Source organism: Mastacembelus armatus, chromosome 17 (genome assembly GCF_900324485.2).
Source record: "Mastacembelus armatus chromosome 17, fMasArm1.2, whole genome shotgun sequence".
Lineage (NCBI taxonomy): Eukaryota > Metazoa > Chordata > Actinopteri > Synbranchiformes > Mastacembelidae > Mastacembelus > Mastacembelus armatus.
The window spans coordinates 22,957,420-22,979,885 of NC_046649.1; the positions used below are offsets into that span (position 1 = coordinate 22,957,420).

At 42.5% G+C, this 22,466-nt stretch overlaps 2 protein-coding genes across 6 annotated transcripts in view; both read left to right on the forward strand.

Moving 5' to 3' along the window:
- Positions 1-1,523: 1,523 nt before the first annotated feature.
- Positions 1,524-3,484, forward strand: LOC113134552 (E3 ubiquitin/ISG15 ligase TRIM25-like). The gene has a single exon (XM_026313994.2). It carries the CDS (start codon positions 1,552-1,554, stop codon positions 3,220-3,222), a length of 1,671 nt encoding a protein of 556 aa, XP_026169779.1. The 5' UTR covers positions 1,524-1,551; the 3' UTR covers positions 3,223-3,484.
- A 590-nt stretch (positions 3,485-4,074) lies between these two features.
- The window catches only part of slco5a1a (solute carrier organic anion transporter family member 5A1a), a 30,955-nt gene continuing 12,563 nt past the window's right edge, over positions 4,075-22,466 (forward strand). For 2 of the 5 annotated variants that reach the window (XR_003296074.2, XM_026313946.2), the window contains exons 1-8: positions 5,041-6,760; positions 14,803-14,935; positions 16,121-16,338; positions 16,608-16,772; positions 19,540-19,738; positions 21,184-21,343; positions 21,488-21,732; positions 22,251-22,315. Coding sequence is in view for 4 of the 5 variants with exons in the window: in XM_026313946.2 (XP_026169731.1) it covers positions 5,800-6,760; positions 14,803-14,935; positions 16,121-16,338; positions 16,608-16,772; positions 19,540-19,738; positions 21,184-21,343; positions 21,488-21,732; positions 22,251-22,315 (2,146 nt within the window). In the remaining variant the exon portion in view is untranslated. Of the gene's footprint in view, positions 4,115-5,039; positions 6,761-14,802; positions 14,936-16,120; positions 16,339-16,607; positions 16,773-19,539; positions 19,739-21,183; positions 21,344-21,487; positions 21,733-22,250; positions 22,316-22,466 lie in introns of those variants that run through there. The other 3 variants (XM_026313945.1, XM_026313944.2, XM_026313947.2) reach the window with 3 other exon arrangements.

The following is a 22,466-nucleotide window of genomic DNA, read 5'->3' on the forward strand; positions in this document are numbered from 1 at the left end:
GTAATTATATGTTTATCAGGTTTACTATTGTCAGTTTGAAGCACTTTAAATAGTCATTTAGTGGTTTATGAACATTTCCAGTATTCAACATGTACATATGTACAATGTACCATTGTCCTTGTCATGAACCATGTTCTGGCTTCCTGTCTAGACTTTTATTTTTGGTTTCTATTTCCTGTGACCCCTGTTTTGGTCCCCGGTAGCTTTATGTTTATCTTTGATTAGTTTCACCTGTTTCTACTTGTGCCCCCTGGTTTCTCTCCCTCCTTTGTGTGTATGTATTTTCCGTAGGCAACTAGGTCCTGTTGCCTCCTCGTTGTGGGAGCCAGTTGTGTTACTGGTCATCACTCCTGTATCCTGGCTCACCACCAGCAGTTCCGGTAGGACTTTTATTTTGGTTTCTGGTTTCCTGTGTTAGGTTTATGTGTTATTGGTAGCTTTATTTCTCATTAGTTCATAGGTTTTACCTGTGTTTAATTAGTCTTCAGTTCTGTCTATATATACCACCTGTCTTTATTTGTTCTTTGTGGGCGCTTTAGTTAACTGTTGTGACATTTGTTGTTAGTCTTGATTTTGGGTTTACTTGCCTGTCAGTTTTCTCTCCTGGACTGTGGATTTCATGTTTTTTGTGCCTGAGCCCTGGGTGATCCAGGTAGAAATTAAACTTTTTGTGTTCTGCATTTGGGTCTTACCTCTCCTCCTTCATCCCTGCATCGCACACCACATGACAGAGTTAATTTATATCTGCTGTCACAAAAGATAGAAATGACAATATCAGTGTTTTGTTAATTTTGTATGTTACAAAATGACTGGCATTGTGATATCTGGATATTAAAATGATTCACACAAATCTCCTGATTTAGACCTTTTAAAACAAATGCATATTATGGCATGGTTGATGTTTTGGTTCTGAGACCGCATGTGGCTCAGTTAGATGTAGTAGAAACAAAGTAGTAAGCAGCTTTCACTGAAGAGAAACTACCAGAAATGTAAAAATACCAAGTGAAAAACATACTAAATATGTCTATGAGACCTTTAACATTTAGTATGAAAGTTTTGTGCTTTGGGTTCGACTGTGCTGAAACTTCTCTTTATGCTCAGCACTTCAGCTGGCACAGAAAAGGATTAGTGCCTCATCATGTCATTGCAGACTTTCTGATAAAATATTTTCTGATGAGCAGCTGGTGCCTAGAACGAAGTTCATCAAAATTATTGTGCTTACAAATGTCACTCTGCTTTCATATTTTCTAGTTCAGGACGAATCCCACAGTGACCAGCAGCTCCTCCTACACTGAAAAGTGCTAAACACACAGTTTCTCTCTCAGGCTGCGTCTCTTCCTGAAATACGTCAGAACCTGATAATCCGCCCTCCCTTCCTTGTTCCCTCCCCTTCAGATCTACAGTTTGATGATGGGTGTAACCAACATGTCGGAAGGTGCAGGAGCTGACAGACCACATTCCCTGTACAAACACCTGTTGTTTAGATCACAGCTCAAACTAGTTTCATTTATGACTAAGTGAAACTCTCAGTCATTACTACTGAGAGGTGAAATGGCACATAAAGGAGTTCAGCTGGACCAGGAAACCTTTTCTTGTTCGATCTGTCTGGATCTACTGAAGGATCCGGTGACTGTTCCCTGTGGACACAGCTACTGCATGACCTGTATTAAAACTCACTGGGATGAAGAGGATGAGAAGAATATCTACAGCTGCCCTCAGTGTAGGGAGACCTTCACACCGAGACCTGTCCTGGTGAAAAACATCATGTTAGCAGCTTTAGTGGAGCAGCTGAAGAAGACTGGACTCCAAGCTGCTCCTGCTGATCACTGCTCTGCTGGACCTGAAGATGTGGCCTGTGATGTCTGCACTGGGAGAAAACTGAAAGCCCTCAAGTCCTGTCTGGTGTGTCTGGTGTCTTACTGTGAGAAACACCTCCAGCCTCATTATGATGTAGCTCAGTTAAAGAGACACAAGCTGGTGGAGCCCTGCAAGAAGCTCCAGGACAACATCTGCTCTCATCACGATGAGGTGATGAAGATGTTCTGCCGCACTGATCAGCAGAGTATCTGTTATCTCTGCCCTGTGGACGAACATAAAGGCCACGACACAGTCTCAGCTGCAGCAGAAAGGACTGAGAGGCAGAGAGAGCTCGAGGGGAGTCGACAGAAAATCCAGCAGAGAATCCAGGACAGAGAGAAAGATGTGAAGGTGCTTCAGCAGGAGCTGGAGACCATCAATGGCTCTGCTGATAAAGCAGTGGAGGACAGTGAGAAGATCTTCACTGAGCTGATCAGTCTCCTGGAGAAAAGACGCTCTGATGTGAAGCAGCAGATCAGATCCCAGCAGGAAACTGAAGGGAGTCGAGTCAAAGAGCTTCAGGAGAAGCTGGAGCAGGAGATCACTGAGCTGAAGAGGAAAGACGCTGATCTGAAGCAGCTCTCACACACAGAGGATCACAACTATTTTCTAGAAAATTACTTCTTGCTGTCAAGTTTTAATGAGTCTATAGAGTTACCCAGCACTAATATCTGTCCTCTCTTTTACTTTGAGGACGTTACAGCAGCTGTGTCAGAGCTCAGAGATAAACTACAGGACATTCTGAGGGAGAAATGGACAAAGATTTTACAGACACTGACTATAGTGGATGTTTTACTGTCACAACCAGAGCCCAAGACCAGAGCTGGATTCTTACAATATTCACAGGAAATCACACTGGATCCAAACACAGCACACACACGTCTGTTATTATCTGAGGGGAACAGAAAAGCAACATTAATGTTTGTAGCACAATATTATCCCAATCCTTGGCACCCAGACAGATTTACTGATGAGCATCAGGTCCTGAGTAGAGAGAGTCTGACTAGACGTTGTTACTGGGAGGTGGAAAAAGGGGAAGCAGGAGTTTCAGTAGTGGTTGCATACAAAGACAGTGACGGCGTACATGAAAAATTTGGAGATAATAGCGAGTCTTGGGCCTTTGGTTTTTATAAACATCGTTATGAATTCAAACATAACAACATCAGAACTCCAGTGTCAGGTCCTCAGTCCTCCAGAGTAGGAGTGTACCTGGATCACAGAGCAGGTATTCTGTCCTTCTACAGTGTCTCTGAAACCATGACTCTCCTCCACAGAGTCCAGACCACATTCACTCAGCCTCTCTATGCTGGACTTTATCTGGATGGTCGCAATGGAAATAGTGCTGAGATATGTGCACTTAATTAAGCTAGGGTTTACTTTGCTGAACAGAAAATTTATGATCCTGTTTTTTTCAGATTCAGTTTTCATTTTGTCCCTAGTGTTGATTTTAATTAAGAGTTCAGCTCATTGGTGTCTTTTATTTACTTTGCCATGGATGCCTTTGACTACTAATATGAAACTACACATTAATCATGAGAGTTTGCTAAAGTTTAAGAAAACAGCTGAGTTCTTATCAGCTGAAAAAAAACCTTAATAGTAACTGAAGCAAAAAAAAAACAAAAACAGTTGAGCAATTTACTGATTTAAAGATATTATAATTGTTTTCAAATATTATATTGTCATATTATTCAGAAAGGCTATAATCAGTGTGTAATTATTTCATCTATTGTCTTGTATTTTTATCATGCAGCTGTTTGCATATATTAATTCCTCCAATAGAGGTCGCTCTTTACATACATTTCCTATACTGGATCACTAAAATTATGTGGACGCCTCTCCACAACTCTTGTCGTTTTTTAATTGGTAATTCATTTATTATATTTAATTCTAATTTTATTACCATTGTTAGTAAATATGCAGCAGACTATAAACATTTCTAACAGTAATCAGTTTGATATTTTGAATCATTAAACAAAAAATGCAAATGTTTTTTTGTTAACATCCTGTCATGTGTTCTTACCCTAAAAATTGCAGTTTTGTTTTGTAGCCCTTGTTTGTGTTTTGACACTAGCTTGTGTGTGTTTAATATTTTGTCCTGATTTTTTGCTGAAAGGTGCCAGACGTAACACAAAATCAAAATAAATCACCCCCTGCATCTCTTTTTGGGGCGAATTTATGCTTTTATTTTGAAAGCAAAGCATTACTCTTCCGGTCTCTCACGCTGCTGCTTGACGAGGCTCGTCGAGATGTGTTGCAGGTGAGATTTTAAGAATTAACGCTTTTCTTGGTTCTGTTTTTAGCACCGGTCCGGTCAGACTCTGGGTTGAGACCCGGTGATGAAGGTTTAAAGGTCGTGTTGTCACTTCAGAGAGTCAGGTCAGCGAAGCGTTGTGTCGCCTTTGTTGTTGAACGTTAGCGGATTAGCTAACGCTAAGTTAGCAGCTAGCTGGAACGTTTTTCAAAGTAAAGTGTTAGCTAAATCCGTTTAACGTCTGTTAACAATATTGTTTAAACACATTAGCTGTTAAACTGATATTTAACTCGCTAACGGCACCGCAAAACATTATAAATGTCTCAAACGTTTTTTTTTGTTAAATGTTTATTTCTAATGTTAGTAAATGGCAATTAAACGTTAAGCTAGCTAGCGCTTAACGTTACTTGCGCTAACGGTACCTAGCTAACTTAACGTTAGTTTAACGGGACATTTAACCGTTTAATTTAAACGTTATTGTCCGTTATGAGTGCCGAATTAATCACTATGGAGCAGCGAGTCACAGGTGTTTTCAGGTCTGGGAGATATGCAAGTTTAATTAATAAATAAAGAAAATAATATTAAGTGTCTGGATTAATTAATGTGATTCAACGCGATTTTCTTAGTCTATTTGTCGCCGTGTTGGATACTGGTGTGACTGAAAAGTGCCTGAATTTTAAATAGTCAACACAAATATGCATAACCATCGTTGCATTTTTAATATTTCGTAAGGTTTTGCTACACATTTGATGATTACACCGTCTCGGTTTGGTAGCACAAAACAAGATGCTCTGAAGCCAATTTAAAATACCGGTGTGTGTTTTTAAGCACCTAGGGTCTGGTACTGGTTTTACACTTTTATTTTGAAAAGTGCAGTGAGAGCTTGCAGCAGCTTGACGATTGTTTTCAAAACAGAGAGCAGCACTGCGGTGTTTCACAGCAGATCAGCATCACACTCCTCGGACTCCTCTCGTTCTGGACTCGTTTTCCTCGACGGCTCTTCTTGTTTCCTAATTCTGTGTTATTCCCTTAGACATCTTCAGTCATTTACACAGAAATATAATGACTAAATGACAGCATCTGTCGCCCGCTGGGAGGACAGCTGGTGCGGGGATATATCAGAGGAGGAGGGGATGCCCTTGACTTGGGGAGGAGGAGTTAGAAGGAGAAGGGGGGCACCACCATGTAGTGCACCTAAAGGACTGACATTGTGACTGTGATCTTCATTGACAGGGGCGTTGGGGATGTGGCGGACGCTCTGCACCTTCATCTCACCCCTGCCAACCGTGGAGCAGCAGCGTCCAGCTGAGAGGAGACATCAAGTGGAAATGTTGTGTATCTGCAAGGGGCCCCGGCCCTGGAGCTCCGCTGGCCGAGCCGAGGAGGCCTGAACGGGCTCCACCTCGGGATTAGATGGTGGCAGAAGGCGAGTGTGCATGACAAGATAAGCAAACCCGGAGGCTGCCCTGTCTGCACTGCAGATAAACACAAGCTGTGAGTCCTCTTTCCTTTTAGTTGTCTCTGTTGTTTCTTCAGGCCTCTTTGGGTACCACGGACTCTATTTGTGGGAGTAGATGCATCTATCAATAATAAATGTAATGGGCAGCAGCCCCTGAAGTGTAAATGTAGGCTTTGAACTGGGCCGGTTTATTTTCCTAACCCCTGAAGAAAGGTGGGTTTGACTGAAAAGAATGGCTGAATGTGAGGAAGCCGAGCTGTCTGAGTCTCTTCAGAAAAACGATGGATTTTTCAGTGAGCTGGAGGAGCCGGGTGCGAACTTCAAATCTAAAAGTTTGCCGATTTTAAATGAAGCAGCACCCCAAGAGGAAACCTTAGTGGCTACTTCTGTGCAGATGTCTATAATGGCGGAAGAGAGCGCAGAATTTATCCAGCTCCCGGCCAAGTCTGAGGCATTTCAGGCGGAGTCCCCGACGAGAACGAATTACCTTCCCAGGCCAGGGAAGTCGGCACTAAACAGGCCAAGCTCATACATGGCAAACACAGAGATCCGAAGGAATAAAATCATGGCAAGGAGGAAGCCCCCGGGGTTTTTTGCTTCCAGGCTAGCTCAGATCCGTCTGCCTAGTAGGAAGTACCTGGGCGTTATCTTACAGGACTCTCGCTGTTTCCTGTTCTGCATGTGCTACCTGACATTCATCCAGTCACTTATGGTGTCGGGCTACCTCAGCAGCGTCATCACCACCATAGAGAAGAGATACAGCCTGAGAAGCTCAGAATCTGGCCTCCTGGTCAGCTGTTTCGACATAGGGAGCCTTCTGGTCGTTGTCTTCATCAGCTACTTTGGTGGGCGTGGCCAGAGGCCCCGCTGGTTGGCGGTTGGCGGGGTATTCATTGCTGTAGGTGCCGCCCTCTTCTCCTTACCTCACTTCATCTCCCCGGCCTACCAAATTCAGGAAGTCAACTCATCCTCAGCCAACGAGGGCCTGTGCACAAACAGCAATGCCAGTGTCAGGGACCGTGTTGACATCACGTCTTGTCCCAGAGACCAGGAGGGCAACGAGCACAACCTGTATGTGGCGCTGTTCATCATCGCTCAGATCCTGGTGGGCATGGGATCTACACCCATCTACACACTGGGACCCACCTACCTGGATGACAATGTCAAGAAAGAGAACGCCTCACTATATCTAGGTAAGAGTTTTCTATCCACCACAGCAGCTTCTTCTAGCGGCTTTACATTTCATACAGCCAATGAAATCAGATTTATAGTGATTGGTCAGAGTGAAAAACAGCAGGTGTTTACATCACAGTTACTTTTGCTGCTATATTCTTATTCTCTGTGTTCTCGTTAGTCTCGAGATGCTCGTCCAGCCTGGTGCAAGAGATGAAAATGTGATCAGTTAAGTTGGAATGAGGACACAAACAACCCCATAATACAAAATTCATATTTAGAAAATTAATAATGAATGTGGTTCCTCATATTCTTAAAGACATATGGAGTCAAATTAAGTTAATTATGCAAACAGAATCAATATAAGTGGCATGGCAGGGCTAAGAGCCTACAACCTATAATGTGAAACAATACTCACAAACATGGCTGCATGAAAAAAGAGGGCTATGAGTAGTGTCCCACACAGCCACCATCTTGGCTCCGTATATTGGTTTACCATCTAATGCTCACGTGCCAACTGGTAAATACATATTTACACTTGCACCCATACCTGCCATACGTCAGTCTCATTGGGATAAAACAAACAAACAAAAAAAAAAACAAGATTACAGCCAGAATACGACCACGGTTAAGGGCAGATATGTCTGAGTGGCAGAGTTACAGTTTGTTACACTTAACAAAATTTCATTATTATCTGAGACACTTGTATGTGGACATAAGAACCCAAACAAGCCGAAAATCACAATTTAAGGTTAATAAATTAAGAACTTAACAAAATGTTATGCAGCTTCTACTTGCCTATAGTTGACTATGTTGATACCGACATGCTGCATATGGACGTTAGTCATCCATTTGTTCTATTAGACTCTAGTCTTATAGGAAATGTTTCTGCCAGATTTGGAACCTGGTCGCAGGGATTTTCAAGATCATTAGTGAGTTCCAGCACTGGTGTTGGGTGATAAGGCCTGGCTCACAGCCTGGGTTGGATGGGTTGAGGTCGCTGTTCTCTGCAGGCCAGTCAAGTTCTTCCACACCAAACTGAGAAAGTGCTTTCACGATATTAGAGTGTGGCCAGGCTGAAACAGAACAGAGTCTTCCCTGAAAGTTGGATGCACACTTTTGTCTAAAGCGTCATTGTTTGCTGCCTAAAGGTATGCTGGTCAGCAGCTGTAGACAATGTGTGGCTCTACATACATTGACTATTTGGCATAGTGTGCATTTCAGCAGCTTGGCAGGTTGAAGATGCAGCTGTGTTAGGGTCAGCCATTAGTCCCATCACCTGCCATGTGAAGCAGAATAGTGCTGTGCTCAGAGACCTGCTCCAGAAAGTTCTGCAGCCAAATCAACTGTATGACCTTTGAAATCCCCTCCCCTCGTTTCCTTCCCCTTCACATGCTTCCCCAGAAGTTCTCGCCCCAGTAGCCTCAAACAAGGTAAAGTCTAATTAAACCAACAAATGAGAGCTGCGTTATGAAAGAGGGAAAGCTCTTAAGTGCATTCCTGCCACTAGGGGAAAAAGCAAAAAAGCCCCAATAAAAAGACTGTGCTAGAGCTGGAGTAGGAAAAAGGAGAGGCTTTGATCAGTGGTGCTGCCAGTTGCAAGTACATCACCTGCAGGGAGTCTGGAGAATGACATGGGTTTAGACACTTTACATGTTGAAGTAATGATGATAAAAAAATTCATCTAATAGTCATGAGAAAGTTCAGAAACTTGCTCCTTTTGGCTGCATTTAGCAAAATGCATGAGCATATTGATCTTTTTAGAGGGGGGTGTTTACACACCTTGACTTCACACCTTGTTAAAGCAGAAGGAAGAAACGAGATCTGGAATGAAAGTTAAGTAACCAGAACTGCTTCCTGCCACCTGCCAAGTTCTGTGGAATATTTGGCTGTAGCTCAGTGAAGCAGCCTGTAGCGCTCCTGCAAAATATTAATCATGAAGACGTTTGGCAAAAATTGGCTGTGCTTTTCTTATCTTTGAAGCAATGTGCATAATGTTTTCTGGCAGTTAAAGGGGCTTTACACACAAAGATCAGAGTCTTTGTCACGGTTTGTATGATTCAGGCTGTGGAATAATCTGTGGCTCTGGAGCAGCTTTCATGAGAAACCCGATGATGCTGTTGCGGTGCTCTCAGGGTTATCTCCATGAGGGTTCGGAGTGTGTGTCATGAGCACAAGGCACTGGTTAAAATATTTCAGTTTTTCTTTTTTAATACATTTGCAAAAATTTCTACATTTCTGTTTTTTTCTGTCAAGATGGGGTGCTGAGTGTACATTAATGAGAAATAAAATGAACTTTTTTGATTTTGGCAAATGGCTGCAATGACACAAAGAGTGAAAAATTTAAAGGGGTCTGAATACTTTCCGTACCCACTGTATATGTGTATATACAGCTATCACTGCTGATCTTTTTTTCCAAATGAATACAGACAGGCACAAGTGGCTTGTCCTCTAGATAGGGCTGGAAGAGTCAAATTGATAAGTTGTTCAGCAGAAAATTACCCAGCAACAACTATGAGAATCTATTTACTGTGAAGTCAGTCCCAGCTTCTGATATTGATTTATTTTTTAATGTTTACTACTTTCTGACACTTCATGGACTAAACAGTTGATCATTTAATATAAAAAGAGATGAAGCAAATACAAAACTAATAATTAGTTGCACATTAAGTGTATTATTCAACATGTGAAGTTTCAAATTAAAATCTGTCGAAACTAAAAAGTTGAATTAGCTCTGGTTTTAGCAAAACCAACCCGGCTGTTAGATTTTTGCGTGCTCCAGCAGTCACTTTGGCACATAAACAGAAAAGTGTTTGGCTGGCAAGACCCACTGACCAGTAAACTTTGGGAATGTGTTGCTTTTGTGACTGTTGAATGAAAGTGTTTGTTTTCAGTCTGCAATGGCAGGATAGTGCAGAGTATCCCAGTCAGCAGGGGCAGATTGTGTTTGGCTGCAGAAACATGTCGGTGTGGTCGGTTGGTTTTATGGCAGCTGACAGGACCTGGTCCGTTAAAAACCATCTCAGTTCAGTCCAGTATCCTGACAAACACAAACCTCGTATTTTTCATTTTAGTGTCAGTTGCTATTATTTTCCAAAGTGAGCTACGCTCAGTTTGAGGAAGTGTGTGTTATGTACCATAGTGAGCTGCTGTATCTAAACCTTTCCCCTGCTATAAAAGCCTCTTCTTTTCAGAATATGCATGGTTTATTTCTCATTTCCACCTGCTAGGTTTAATCTCAGTTTTCAGTTTCAGAAGAAAGTACAAAGGGAAACAGACTGAAATGAAATCAAATGTTGAAGTGAAATAAAATTACCATGAGAGCTGTATGGACTGATGGTAAGGAAGTACATTTCTCAAATTAGATGCCTGGTTTTAGTAACATTTTGTACATGATTTTTTATAGTTGAGCATTTCCTGTCTCTGGCTGTCTAACCTGCTCATGTGGAAACGTATAGTGTGTCTGTTGACCACAAACTTGCACAAAGGGCTGGGTGTACACAGATAGGCCTCTTATGCTTCTTAGCCCACTTAGGTTATTATATTAGTAGCAGAACATGAGATGAGCAGAGACAGATGATGTCTTTAGTAAATCTGCATCCATACTGTTGATTCAGCAGAAATGCTGTCTACACAGACCACTACTGTCTTAATTTAGCCCACTGCTTTATTTCTGCAGACACTTTTAAAACGCAGATTGATTGAGGTCTTACAGCAGCAAATGGGAATTTCCTGGCACGGTCCCTTGTTAAATGCAGACCTAAATCAATCAGTACCATCTTTTGGTTTCTCGTGGCTGTTAATGGAGATAAAACACTAACAGGGAGGGGCAGTTAAACTTGAGTTTCTAGCGAATCTTAAGTCAAGTGGCCATGCCCAGTGGGAGCGGGACCAGTCCAGCACCAACACAATGCAACATTTTCTTCAAGGGTCCAGTCGGGCTTTAAGTAATAAGACCAAAGGTCGTCTCACTGGGACAATGATGGGATTTATTACTGGAAATGTGTTATCCAGCTGATGGCAGGTTCACACACTTCACAAATGCTGTGTGTTTTTAAACGCTGCCACTAGTGGTGGTAATAAGTGGTACTGTTATCTCTGCTGTGTCTGCTTACTATCACAGACTCACTACGCGGACTCACTACAGTCCTGTTCCAGGAGAAAAGAAAGATTTAAAAGGCAAAATAGATTTAAAATGATAGTAGCTCACGTTCAGTCACCAGTGTCTTTCAAGCAGGACACTGCAGACTGGCCACAACCTCAGTGACAGTATCGCTGAATTAAAAATACACTGAAGTGAGAAAATGTGAAGAAGTTCCTTATTTTGAAAATGTACCTTAAAGAAGTCACGGCCCGTACATTGTTAGTCCACTGTGTTTTGTGTCAGCATGGGCGCAGCACAATAAGCGTTCTGGTCCAGTTTGGCTCTGCTTTGTGTTAACCTACATATGAGATCATGCCCAAAGGCGTAACAGACATCCATTAGAATAATTCAGCACAATATTGCTTTGTAACCCCAATAAGAGGTGCTCTGTTTGGCTCCAATGTGAGGCAGCAGGCGACATGACAGCCACTTTTCATGTTCCCATATAAACTTCGTCTTCGTTTTACAAGCATTGGGAAAAAAAACTGATTCTGAGACTGAGTTTCAGGATTAGAAGTAGAAGAAGAGATGGACATTATGGGATCTGGTGTTTTTGGAAAGTAACACATGCCAGGTACTGAAAAGTCAAGATATCGTCAACTCCTCAGTTTTAATTTAGACTATTTTTTTTAAGTTTGTGCCTTTAAGTTTGTGCCTAAATGCCTTAATTCACTCACTGGTTTTACTGGTAGTAATAGTAGTAGTTTGTCCAAGTGTCCAAACACTGTGTCACGACTCCTCCCTCAGCATTGACTCCTGCTGTCAAAGACTCCTGCATTGACTCCTGCTGAGCAGCAGTTTTCTCCTCTTTAAAAAGATGTACATCATCACACATAAACCAGTCCATCCCCTGCCAAAGATTTAATGAAACCTCAAATACAACTTTGCAGCTCCAGTCCTGATTTATGTTTTGATTGATGTTAACTGGATTTAAAGTTTACAAGATATTTCTTGCTGATTGACGGTCACGTCTTTCTGAGTCTCTTGAAGCCTTTAATTAAAAACATGCAGTAATTTCAGATTTACATTTTACGTTTACTAAAAGTGTTTTGGCAGCAGTGGCTCTCAGCCATCCTTTCCTCTAATTTACAGCTGACATCAGTCTCTCGCTGCGTGTCGCTGGCCCAGCAGGTCCAGACTCATGTAATCAGGGTTGTAGAGAGCCAGACTGCAGACGCAACTTTCGGTATTGATGCAGCACCCGAGCTCTCATAATTGCTGCAGTGAACGCTGCAGAGTGAGCATTATGACACGGTAATCAGTGGTTACCAATAAATGATTATGTTAGAGTGTGACCTCTCTAGGAAGAAAACAGTGTGAAAGCTGTATAATCAGCTACCGGCTCACTACGAGGGCTGGTGTTGAAGCAGCTAAACTGTGACTCAGTTCAGAATGTGTCTTAAACCAGATCTGACCAGATCAGACTGCCTGGCTGCACCTACAGTACCTCTTGCACGGCTGTGGGGGACACTGTGCATCTTCTGCACACTGGCTCAGGCTTGTTCAGGCATCAGCATGTGTTAGTTATTGTACGTGTTTCGAAATGCTCAGTGTCAGATTAGTTGAATATAGATCTGCTGTGAATCGACATATAATCAGAACTAGGTAATATCTCTCATTGTTGTTTGAATTGGTTCTGCTCCTCTGTTAACAACACATCTAAAAATGAATATCCTGTTGATCAACTGCTGTGGCTTATCATTTCATCTCTATACATCAGCATGACTGTGGCCTGTTGGGCTGCTTGTCCTACTCTGTTGAAACTCAGTGTTTGATTTTCCTGACATTGACATTCTGATTTCTTACTGCAGAGTGAATGTACGTGTTTGATTGTTCAGTCATGCTGAGCTGAATCGGACAGATCCTGAGGAATCGTGGTGCTGAGAGAGTTATTTGCCCCATATGTTTTCATTTCTGTATTACAGTATGTACTTTTACTGTGCAAGTTTCCAGGAATAGAAGCCTATCAGGGATTGTACGGGAACAGGCCTCTGGCAGTGGATTGGTGGCTTTTCTGGATAAAGATGTGGAGGAATCAGAGGCCTGTTTTTCAGTGTAGACAAACTGAACTGCAGAGTGGTGATAGATGGAAACGACGACGCTGAAAATCAGTTTGCTTTGGTACCAGAAGTTTTCCCAGCAGGCTCCATCTATCTGCGTCTTTCTGCTTCCCCCTCTTTGTCCTGCATCATTTATTTTCCTCCTGTATGTTTTTGTCGCACCTTACCTTTCTTGCTTTTCATTTTTTGTACCTGTTTTTTTTTTTTTGTTTTTAACTTGCTCTGATTAACATTAGCCAGAGATTTGTAGTGTGAGGTAGTTTATCTGTTTTCTTTTTTAGCCATCTGTCGTCTCTGTCTCTTGACATCTTGCTCCATCTCCATTTTTTCCTCACTTTATTTCTGAGTCCTCAAACCTCAGTGCTTTCTGGCCTTACCAGCAGCAGCCTTGTCGTCACTTTATCCCTCTGCTGATGGTCTGCACCATGTTGCGTAACACGGCAGCCTGCCAGCCGTGGGTTTTCCCTCTTCCCCGGCTAGATAAGGGATAATCCACAATACTGCTGGATACCCTTGGAAAGCCTAAATCCTCCATCGCATCCCTATGCTTTATCATCCGAGACTCTGGCCATCCCACTCGAATGATGTAATAAAATAATGGAGTGGAGAGGTGGGATGGAGGGCCAGAAGATTTGCTTCTGTGAAGACGATCTGCAGATGAGTAACTGCAGTGCTGCGGGCCTTCTGGAATATCTTGGAGGGTTATTGGAGAAAGGCGTCTTAAAATGAGGAAACGTTCAGAGAATTTAATGATTTTGTGTGACAGGATAACAGTCTTTGGTTAATGACTCAACAATTCATTGTTTAAGAGCGTTATCAAGGAAAATAAAGCAATTATACCGAAATAGCTGACATCTTAATATTACACATTTTCTGTAAATGGATTTGAAAAAATCTAAATGAATTATTCCAAACCAAATAGAAATAAGATTTAACCAAAAAAAATCAGTTATTTAGTCTGATGCAGTGCACATCAGTTTATTCCACTTTAGCTCAGTGTGGTAACAGAAACATGTCATGTTACTCTGGAGTATTGACAGGTCTAATCCTCATCAGTTGACTTACAGGACCTCTGCTGGGATGGTCCTAACCAGCTTCTGTAGTGGGGTCACTAATAAAATAATAATAAACAGATTTAAGTTGTAATTTAATTTCGAAGAAGTACTGAAACTCTACCACATGAGGCATCTTTGAAACTACTGCTGACTTAAACCCAGAGCTCCCAGTGAGTTCCCTTTAGCAGGTCCAGGACCTGGCCCAGCTTAGAGTTATTATGCCACCCCACTGGATTATTGGGTTCCCTTTCAACTGCAGCCAAAGAATTTAAGATGTTAATTCCCTCTAATTGGAGAAATCTTATTCTCAGCCTCATGCAGGCCCCTTATTGTATAGTCGTATGATCCGCACACATGACCCACACACATGGCCTTTTGTACCCAGCTCTCAGTGCTAGATTAGTTTTGATTTGAAGTGTTGCATAAGGGTTGGATTTTGGCAAATGACATTCGGTTTCAATAATTTCTTTCACAAAGAAGTCGACATGAAATAGTTCTTTTAGGGCAAATGTTTTTAAAATCATGTGCATGAGCGTCCAGAGAAGTGATCATGATGACATGACTGTCTTAAAACGTTAAGCTGTTGTGTAGTTGTAGGATTGCCCAGCTGGAAAATGGCCACTGGCTGTTCTGTCTGTGCAGGATGAACAGCCAGGGGTCAGGACAGGACGATGCAAAAAATGATTTATGGAGGAAAACAGCTAAAGCTAAAAATGCTTGTTTGAACTGCGAATATGGAGAAAGCAGCATCTGCCATATCGTGGCCAAAGTCTGAACAGGGTTTCTATCTTTTCTCTCCTCAGCCATCATGTATGTGATGGGAGCACTGGGTCCTGCAGCTGGATACCTGCTGGGAGGAGTCCTCATCGGCTTTTACGTGGACCCCAAGACCGTCGTCAACATCGATCAAAGTGACCCCCGATTCATCGGCAACTGGTGAGACCAGTCGAGCAAAAGCAGCCAGACAATAGTGACAGATGTGAATTAAGATAGAGCTTAAATCAGAAGATTACTTTTATTATTATTTTTTATTCTGCTGTTATCAAGAAAGAGAAGAAGACTAAAATCAGCTCCACTCAGAGGAACACCACTGCCCTGGGTGCCATGTTCCCACTATATGTGGATTAATCCACTGCTGAACATAGTTCTCAACAAATGCTATACTGGAAATTACAAATATTCTGATTTGCTCAATGCATCAGTAGTAAATAAAGGAGGTTACCTGTATAAAATCTACCACTTAGGTTAGAAAGGTTTACAGAGTCAGAGCAAAATATGTCTGATCAGAGTTTGTAAACTGATGTAATAATCTGACGAGACATCCAGTACCACCCTTTAAGACTTTGATACACAGTACGGACTGAAATGTGTCTGTAGCACTAGAGGCCTAACTGAAGCCAGGTTGGATTGAGTATGAACTTACCAGGTGTTAAATATACTATTTGCCAGCCTCTGGTGTTTTACCTAAACTCCAGTTGTGACATTAAAACAAGAACAAATGTATGTGAGATGTTCACTTCTCAGAAACGAATAATGGCCTAGAATGGCAGAGCATGTTTTTTCCTGTGATTATTAAAGTCATTTTCACCACACAGGAGAGGGAGTCGAGAGGGTGGAAACTGCAGCCAATAAAGACAATCTAACCAACTACCACATTTAAAACTGTCCTGTGGGTGGGCAAAATCAGGACTCTACCAAAATACAATATCACTTTAGTTACATAAGATGCATGTTTGCTCTTCAGATCACGTTTTTTTGTACATGTCTTACATCCGTATGTAAATCTGTTGGCATGTGTGAAATGCAGCTATTCATCTATTTCCAGCTCTCAGTGATGCCGTCCTCTAACTGACAGCATAATCAGTGATTCAGGAGCTGAAAGCCACGGGCTTCCTACATGAATTATAGGTGATGAAAGCAGGGAGCGGATGGATGACTGTACCGTGGATACAGTTTATTTATTTATTTGTGTGCAGCAACACAAGACCAGACCGACTCTGTGATAGCGTGGAGGCGAGGAGCGATGCAACCCGTCTTTGACTCACTGTTGACTGCACTTTGAAGAAAACTTCCTTTACTGTGTTCTGCATATTTTATTTCAATCCTCCCTCATCTGTTTAGGTGGAGCGGGTTCCTGCTGTGTGCCGTGGCCATGCTGCTGGTCATCTTCCCCATGTTCACCTTCCCCAAAAAGCTGCCGCCCCGACTCAAGAAGAAGAAGAGGAGGAAAAAGCTGAGCCTGGACGACCTGTCCAGCGACGACGAGGTCCTCAAGGAGAAGAGCAGCAACAAGAGTCAGACGGTCACCTCATCTATGGGCTTTGGCAAGGACATCAAAGGTACACGACCAGGATACTGCTGGTGTCACTGTTGATGCCAGCTTCCTCTTCATAATAACATCAGATCTTTATCAGCACAGACTTGGTGACATCGAAAATATCAACATCTACCTTAAACTTAGTGCACACAGCTTTTGGCTGCACTTTTCAATCCCCCATCAGCCTGCAGCCAGACACAGAAAGGGTCCTCCATTCTAATAATAAGTCCCAGAACTTAAAGAAGTAAATCAGTATCTTTATTTTGCTTTCAAATGTTCCCCTCATTTCAGACCTGCCCAAAGCTGCGGTGAGGATTCTCAGCAACGTGACCTTCCTGTTCGTCAGCCTCTCCTACACGGCAGAGAGCGCCATCGTCACCGCGTTCATCACTTTCATCCCCAAGTTTATCGAGTCTCAGTTTGGCATCCCAGCCTCCAGCGCCAGCATCTACACCGGTGAGCTAACACACTAAAGACATTTCACACACTTACTTCATCACCCAGTTTGTCTCTGATGCACTCAGTCTGATTGTCTCCATTCATTTCCATTCCTGCACTTGGCGTCCTATTTAGATCTGATGTTTCAAACACAGGATTTATTGCTTATTTAGTAGGAATTTGAGCATCGTAGAAGCAGAACTGTTCTCCACCCTCTATGTTCAGTTCCCCTTTAATGTCTCACAGCAGCACAGACCAGTTGCAGCCAGACTACAGAATATTCATACAACACCGAGGACTTAAATTTCTGCCAGTTCAGCTTTGCTCCGCTGGTTTTATCTAAGAACAGAGCAGGAGGCTGTCAGCTCAGAGCTGCAAGCCAGCACACATTAATAATAAAGAAAGTGTTGGGCTTCAAAAGAAGGGGGCACCTGGGACACTGTGCATTCAACACACAGATACTGATGTGCTCACAGTCACATGCTGAAACACATGCTTAAACAGGCATAATCCACTACACGCTCAATCTGTATGCACGTTAAACGGCTGTCAAGCTTAAACTTTACATATAAAACAGACTTTTTAACATGCCGACATTTAATAGCAGCAGGTCACAAAGACATAAGACGGAGAAGATTGGCTAAGTGTGACAGTGGAAGGCTGATGGTTGGGTTATGCTTGAAAAGAGAAGTCAAGAGTGTCAATATTACTCCACCTGAGACAAAGTGGAGACGCAACGTTACTTAAATATTAACAGTAACGGTGCACATCTACACACAGTCTTGCTGGGAACTCATTCATTGCAGTGTTGTTGAGTTGTGCCACAGTCAGTCCACAATGTCCACCAGTCACTGTGTGAAGTGGCTCTGTTGGATTTTTGGTTTCTGACCATGGTAGACCTGACGAGCTGAGCTGTCCTGAAATACCCACTGTACCGTGAAAACACTCTTTTTTTTCTGAGCCCACTCATGGTTTTATTGACAGAGCTGAATACAATGTGGTGCTTCAGCTTTGCTGCCATTTCATTCCAAATGGTGAAATGACAGCAGCACATCCCCTCCAGCAAACTGCCATTACAAAAAGAGACGTCTGTTAAACTGTGGACAGGACAGCTCCAAATGGCAAACAAGCAAATTATTCATCTGTGCAGACCATAAACATTTTGAGTGTGATGAGAAAGCAAACCAGGGATAAAAGACGTTTGTTGTTTTTCAGAATTATTGATCACCACCACAATTTTGTCACAGAACCTAAAGAAATCCAATTTTTTGATATCAGAAATGTTGTAGTCTCCACTTATGTAACCGTCTAAGGTGTAGGAGGAGCAGGCTGTGAGCTCTCTGATTAAAACTGCCACTCATACATATTTTCTTATCTAGTGAGTCAAATGAAACTATTCCCCAGGAAGGATCTGCAAAGTCTCAGTGGAGTGTGACTATGATTTTGTGGCTGAGTGGGTAGAGTAGGCCACTAGCACCCACCTGCCTGGTTCCATTCCCTCGGCACGACAAAAATGATAGTGTTGAAATCATGTTGTGGACTGTGATATATACCAGTAGCAGGAGGCTGCAGTTTTTGTGTGTAATCTCGGTTCACTAAAGGGAGATGAGAGGTCGAATACCCAAAGCCTGTCCTGATAGAATTAGGTTTCATAGAACAGATAGAAATTTCAAGTACAGGGAAGGGTTTTGTTGAGTTGGAACCATTTCTTACAGAAAATATGATCTTTACAATATTAGTAAGGTCAGTTCCTTTGATCAAAAAGTTCTTCTGACATTTGTCTTAGGTCTCGAGACAAAAACACCACAGACATTTATAAAATAAAGACCAGAAGCTGACGGACTCTGCAGTGTATTCGTATACCAGTGAAAATGCTGATTTTCACAGGACACATTATCTAACACCTACTGGAAAGGCACTAACTCTGCCTGGGTTGGAAGCACCGCTCCCTTCAGGGCCACCCACACTGAAAGTACGTGCTGTCATGGAAATGCAAGGCTGCCCGGAGGCGGCTGTTGTTGTGATTGCTGTGTTTGCTTTAAGATTTATCAATCGAGAGAAGGAAGGCTGCATTATATATAACTGTGGGAGCCTACATGAACACACCTTTTCACTTTAGTTTGAGTGATTTCTGTTTCTTTGGTGTGGGCACATGTGTCCTGTCTCTAAATACCAATACACACACTGATTTTGCAATATTTGGATCAATATCTGGTGCCACTGTCATTAAGTTGTGATCAAACTGCACTTAACACCAGGCTTAGGTTGGTGTTCAAAATAATTTAGCCCTGCTCTTATTTAAGGTGATAGAAAACTACATGAATGTGATGAGTCTGAAGGTGTTTTCACAGACACATCTGCTAACTCAAAGAACATATAAAAAAATTAGGATCAATTTTAAATGTTAGGAAGTTTTCCAAACTTTATTCTTTGTTCCTGCAGTTAGGTATTTGTCTTTAGTACAGCTGTAACAAGCAGTGCAATACAGAATACTCAGTATTTTAGGTCCCTGGGAGTCAATAAAGGAGATAATAAACAGAACTGTTTATTACAGTGCTGCCTGCTACTGAAAAGGTCCTCAAAACCAAAACCGTGCAGCCAAAAAGCTCTAATATAGTTTTCTAATATAGAAAACTGATTGGTGGAGCTTTAAATTATCTTTAGGTTTCTGGCTGAATCTCATTTCACCAGTTAGAGTAACGTTGCTGAACCTCACTGTAAGACGCTTGGAATAAAACTGTTAGTGGAGTATAAAAACAGAGTTCTCTGAATTTCTTCCCTCCAGGTGTGATTATTGTGCCTAGCGCAGGCGTGGGCATCGTCCTTGGAGGTTACATCATTAAGAAGCTGAAGCTGGGAGCTCGCGAGTCAGCCAAACTCGCCATGATCTGCAGCGGAGTCTCCCTGCTCTGCTTCTCCACGCTGTTCATCGTGGGCTGCGAGAGCATCAACCTCGGAGGAATCAACATCCCCTACACCACTGGGTGAGGAGCTGGGGGGGGGCTGAGTGTTGATTTCAGGCAGAACGACATCACTGCAGCACAGAGATGATCTGTTTCATGTCTAATCTGAATTCAAAATTTCCCCCGAGTGTCGAGTGGTCGGTGTGCAGGACGGAGGGAGACAGCGAGACATATGAAGGATGAAGGGGAGAAGGAAAACGGAGACAGGAGAGAACATGTACAAGTGAAAGATAAAGAGACAGACTGTAAAAAACACAGAGGCTGCACAGACAGATGTCACATAGAGAAAGACAACTGACCTCAGTGGCCTTTACATCATCTCAGCACATACTTGTCACATGCTCTTTATTGTCTGTCCCTGTAACAGACTGTATAGTGATGCAGTTAAAGACTAGATCTGGGTTGTACCTGATAGTAGTGTGTTCTGTTGACAGAAGTGTCAGCCTAATCCCTTAACTCCTGACTGGTTTACTAGCTGATGTAAAACAAACAAAATCAAACATTTTCTAGAAGAAAAATTGCAGCTTTCTGTTGTCGTACGTTTCAGGTAAAGAAATAATCATCTATATTGAAACTACCAGCCTGCACTGTGTCATGGCTCACACAAAGAAAGTTGCTGTCAGATGGCTCATCTTTTTTATTAGCAGATATTAAGGGTTTCTAAAAATAGACATCACTTAGCTTTTTATTTAAACACCTCCCCTGAGGTGGCTCTAACAGGAGGTCTCCTCGTAATTCCAGAAGTAAACAGATCTTTTTTTTTTTTTTTTCCCCTGATCCTGTTTGAAGCAGAAACAGCCGTTTGCTGACTGCAGCCTGGCCTGTTTTGTATTTAATCCTTTGCTGGCCTGGCAGAGTCGGTGGTAGTTTTTATCACCCCATCTGTGGCCAGTGTCACGGAGGAAGTGAGTGATCAGTGCAGGATAACAGATAACGAGCCAGTGAGCAGAGACATTTTCTTTTGGACGCTGCGTCCCTGGGAGCGATTACATGGCAACAATGGAAAATGTCCAAGGACAGCTTGGAAGAGAGGATCTTTGGCTGAACGCCCTCTCTCTCCTTTTTTTCTCTCTTGTGCTTCTACCTCTGACAGAGGGAAGTAAAAAAAAAAAAAAAGACCAGTCTGTCCTTCTTGCCCTTCTCTCCCCTCTGTAGTTTTTGTTTTGAAATGTTCCTTTTTATTTTTTTGGTTTTGATTTTTCTTTACATCTTCATTTGATTCAGTATTCTCTGGTGTACATATGTGTAGCTCACTTCCCTCGTTTCTTGTCCTTCCTTCTTCCACACCCGTCTTCATTATCTTCATTTACTTACTGGCCTTTTTCTTGCATCTCATTGTTTGTGCCAGTCAGTATTATGGCTCCAGTTAAGATTTACAGTTTGCTACTAGTATTCTTGTGAGCTTGTAGCTTTAAAATCTGAAACCTAAACACGGCTGTGTGTCTCCTCATGTTTTCTGTCTCCAGGCCCACTCTCACCATGACCCAGAGGAACCTCACCGGAGGCTGTAATGTGAACTGCGGCTGTAAAATCCACGAGTACGCTCCGGTCTGTGGTTCTGACGGGATCACGTACTTTAACCCCTGCCTGGCTGGGTGCAGCAGCGTGGCCAATGATAGCACTGGGGTAAGAGCCAGGGATGGTGGATAACCAAGACAAGCCAAAAGTCTAAGAGCTAAACAATATCAGGCTGTTACACATCTGCATTTATGCAGGTCTAGCAACTGAATTCAGTATCTGATCCTCCACACGTCCCTTCCTGCCCTCTAGGTTCGTAACTACTCAGACTGCGCCTGTGTCCAGAGCCGGCAGGTCATCACGCCGTCGTCCAGCGGGCAGGGCACCAACCAGCTGCAGCTCGTCATCGTCAAGACCTACCTGAATGAGAACGGCTACGCCGTGTCAGGGAAGTGCGACCGCACCTGCAACACCCTCATCCCCTTCCTCATCTTCCTCTTCATCGTCACGCTCATCACTGCCTGCGCCCAGCCCTCCGCCATCATCGTCACCCTCAGGTACAGCCTTCTAAAATGCCGTTGGGTCATTTTCATGCATCATGTTACATTATTACAGATTATGGGCTGAGACGGTAGACTCACTGTCACTCACTGTATTTTTCTGGACATCCATAGACAATTTTTAGTCTTTTTTCCAGTGGGGCTACCAAAGTAAAAAGAAAATGTAATCCTACTCTAAAATATCTTGTGCACAGTCCGTCTAAATTATGATCAGTGCTGCCTGTTGTTTGAATTCAACAGTTTGTTCCATTTCAAAGTGCAGATATCCAACATGTGCACTGTTAAAGTTTACTGCACCTTCAGAATTTAGCTTCATTTTCTGTTCTGAAAATTGTTTTGTAACAAGTAGAAAAACATGAAGCTACAAACTTAAGTTTAAGGTCTTTTTATATTTGTATGTCAGTTTGAGTATCGACCTCTTGTATGTATGTGTTTATATCGTTCATATCGGTAAATAAAGTAAATCCTCTATTATCATCCTCCTCAGTCTCCACCTTTTTTGTTTTGTGCTGCAGGTCTGTGGCGGAGCAGGAGAGGCCGTTCGCTCTGGGAATGCAGTTTGTTCTCCTCAGGACCCTCGGTGAGTAGAAAAACTACAAAACAAAAGAAAACTGGCTCCTGAGGTTATTTTGAAATAGAGGATTTCATTAGCAGTGTTGTCTGAGGAGACGTATCAGCTAAATGCATGAATTGTAGATGCACAGCACGTCGTGTAGCTGCTGACCGACGGG

Bases quoted from the DNA above. Each gene is read 5' to 3' on its own strand.
- LOC113134552 (XM_026313994.2), top strand. From the start codon at position 1,552: ATGGCACATAAAGGAGTTCAGCTGGACCAGGAAACCTTTTCTTGTTCG.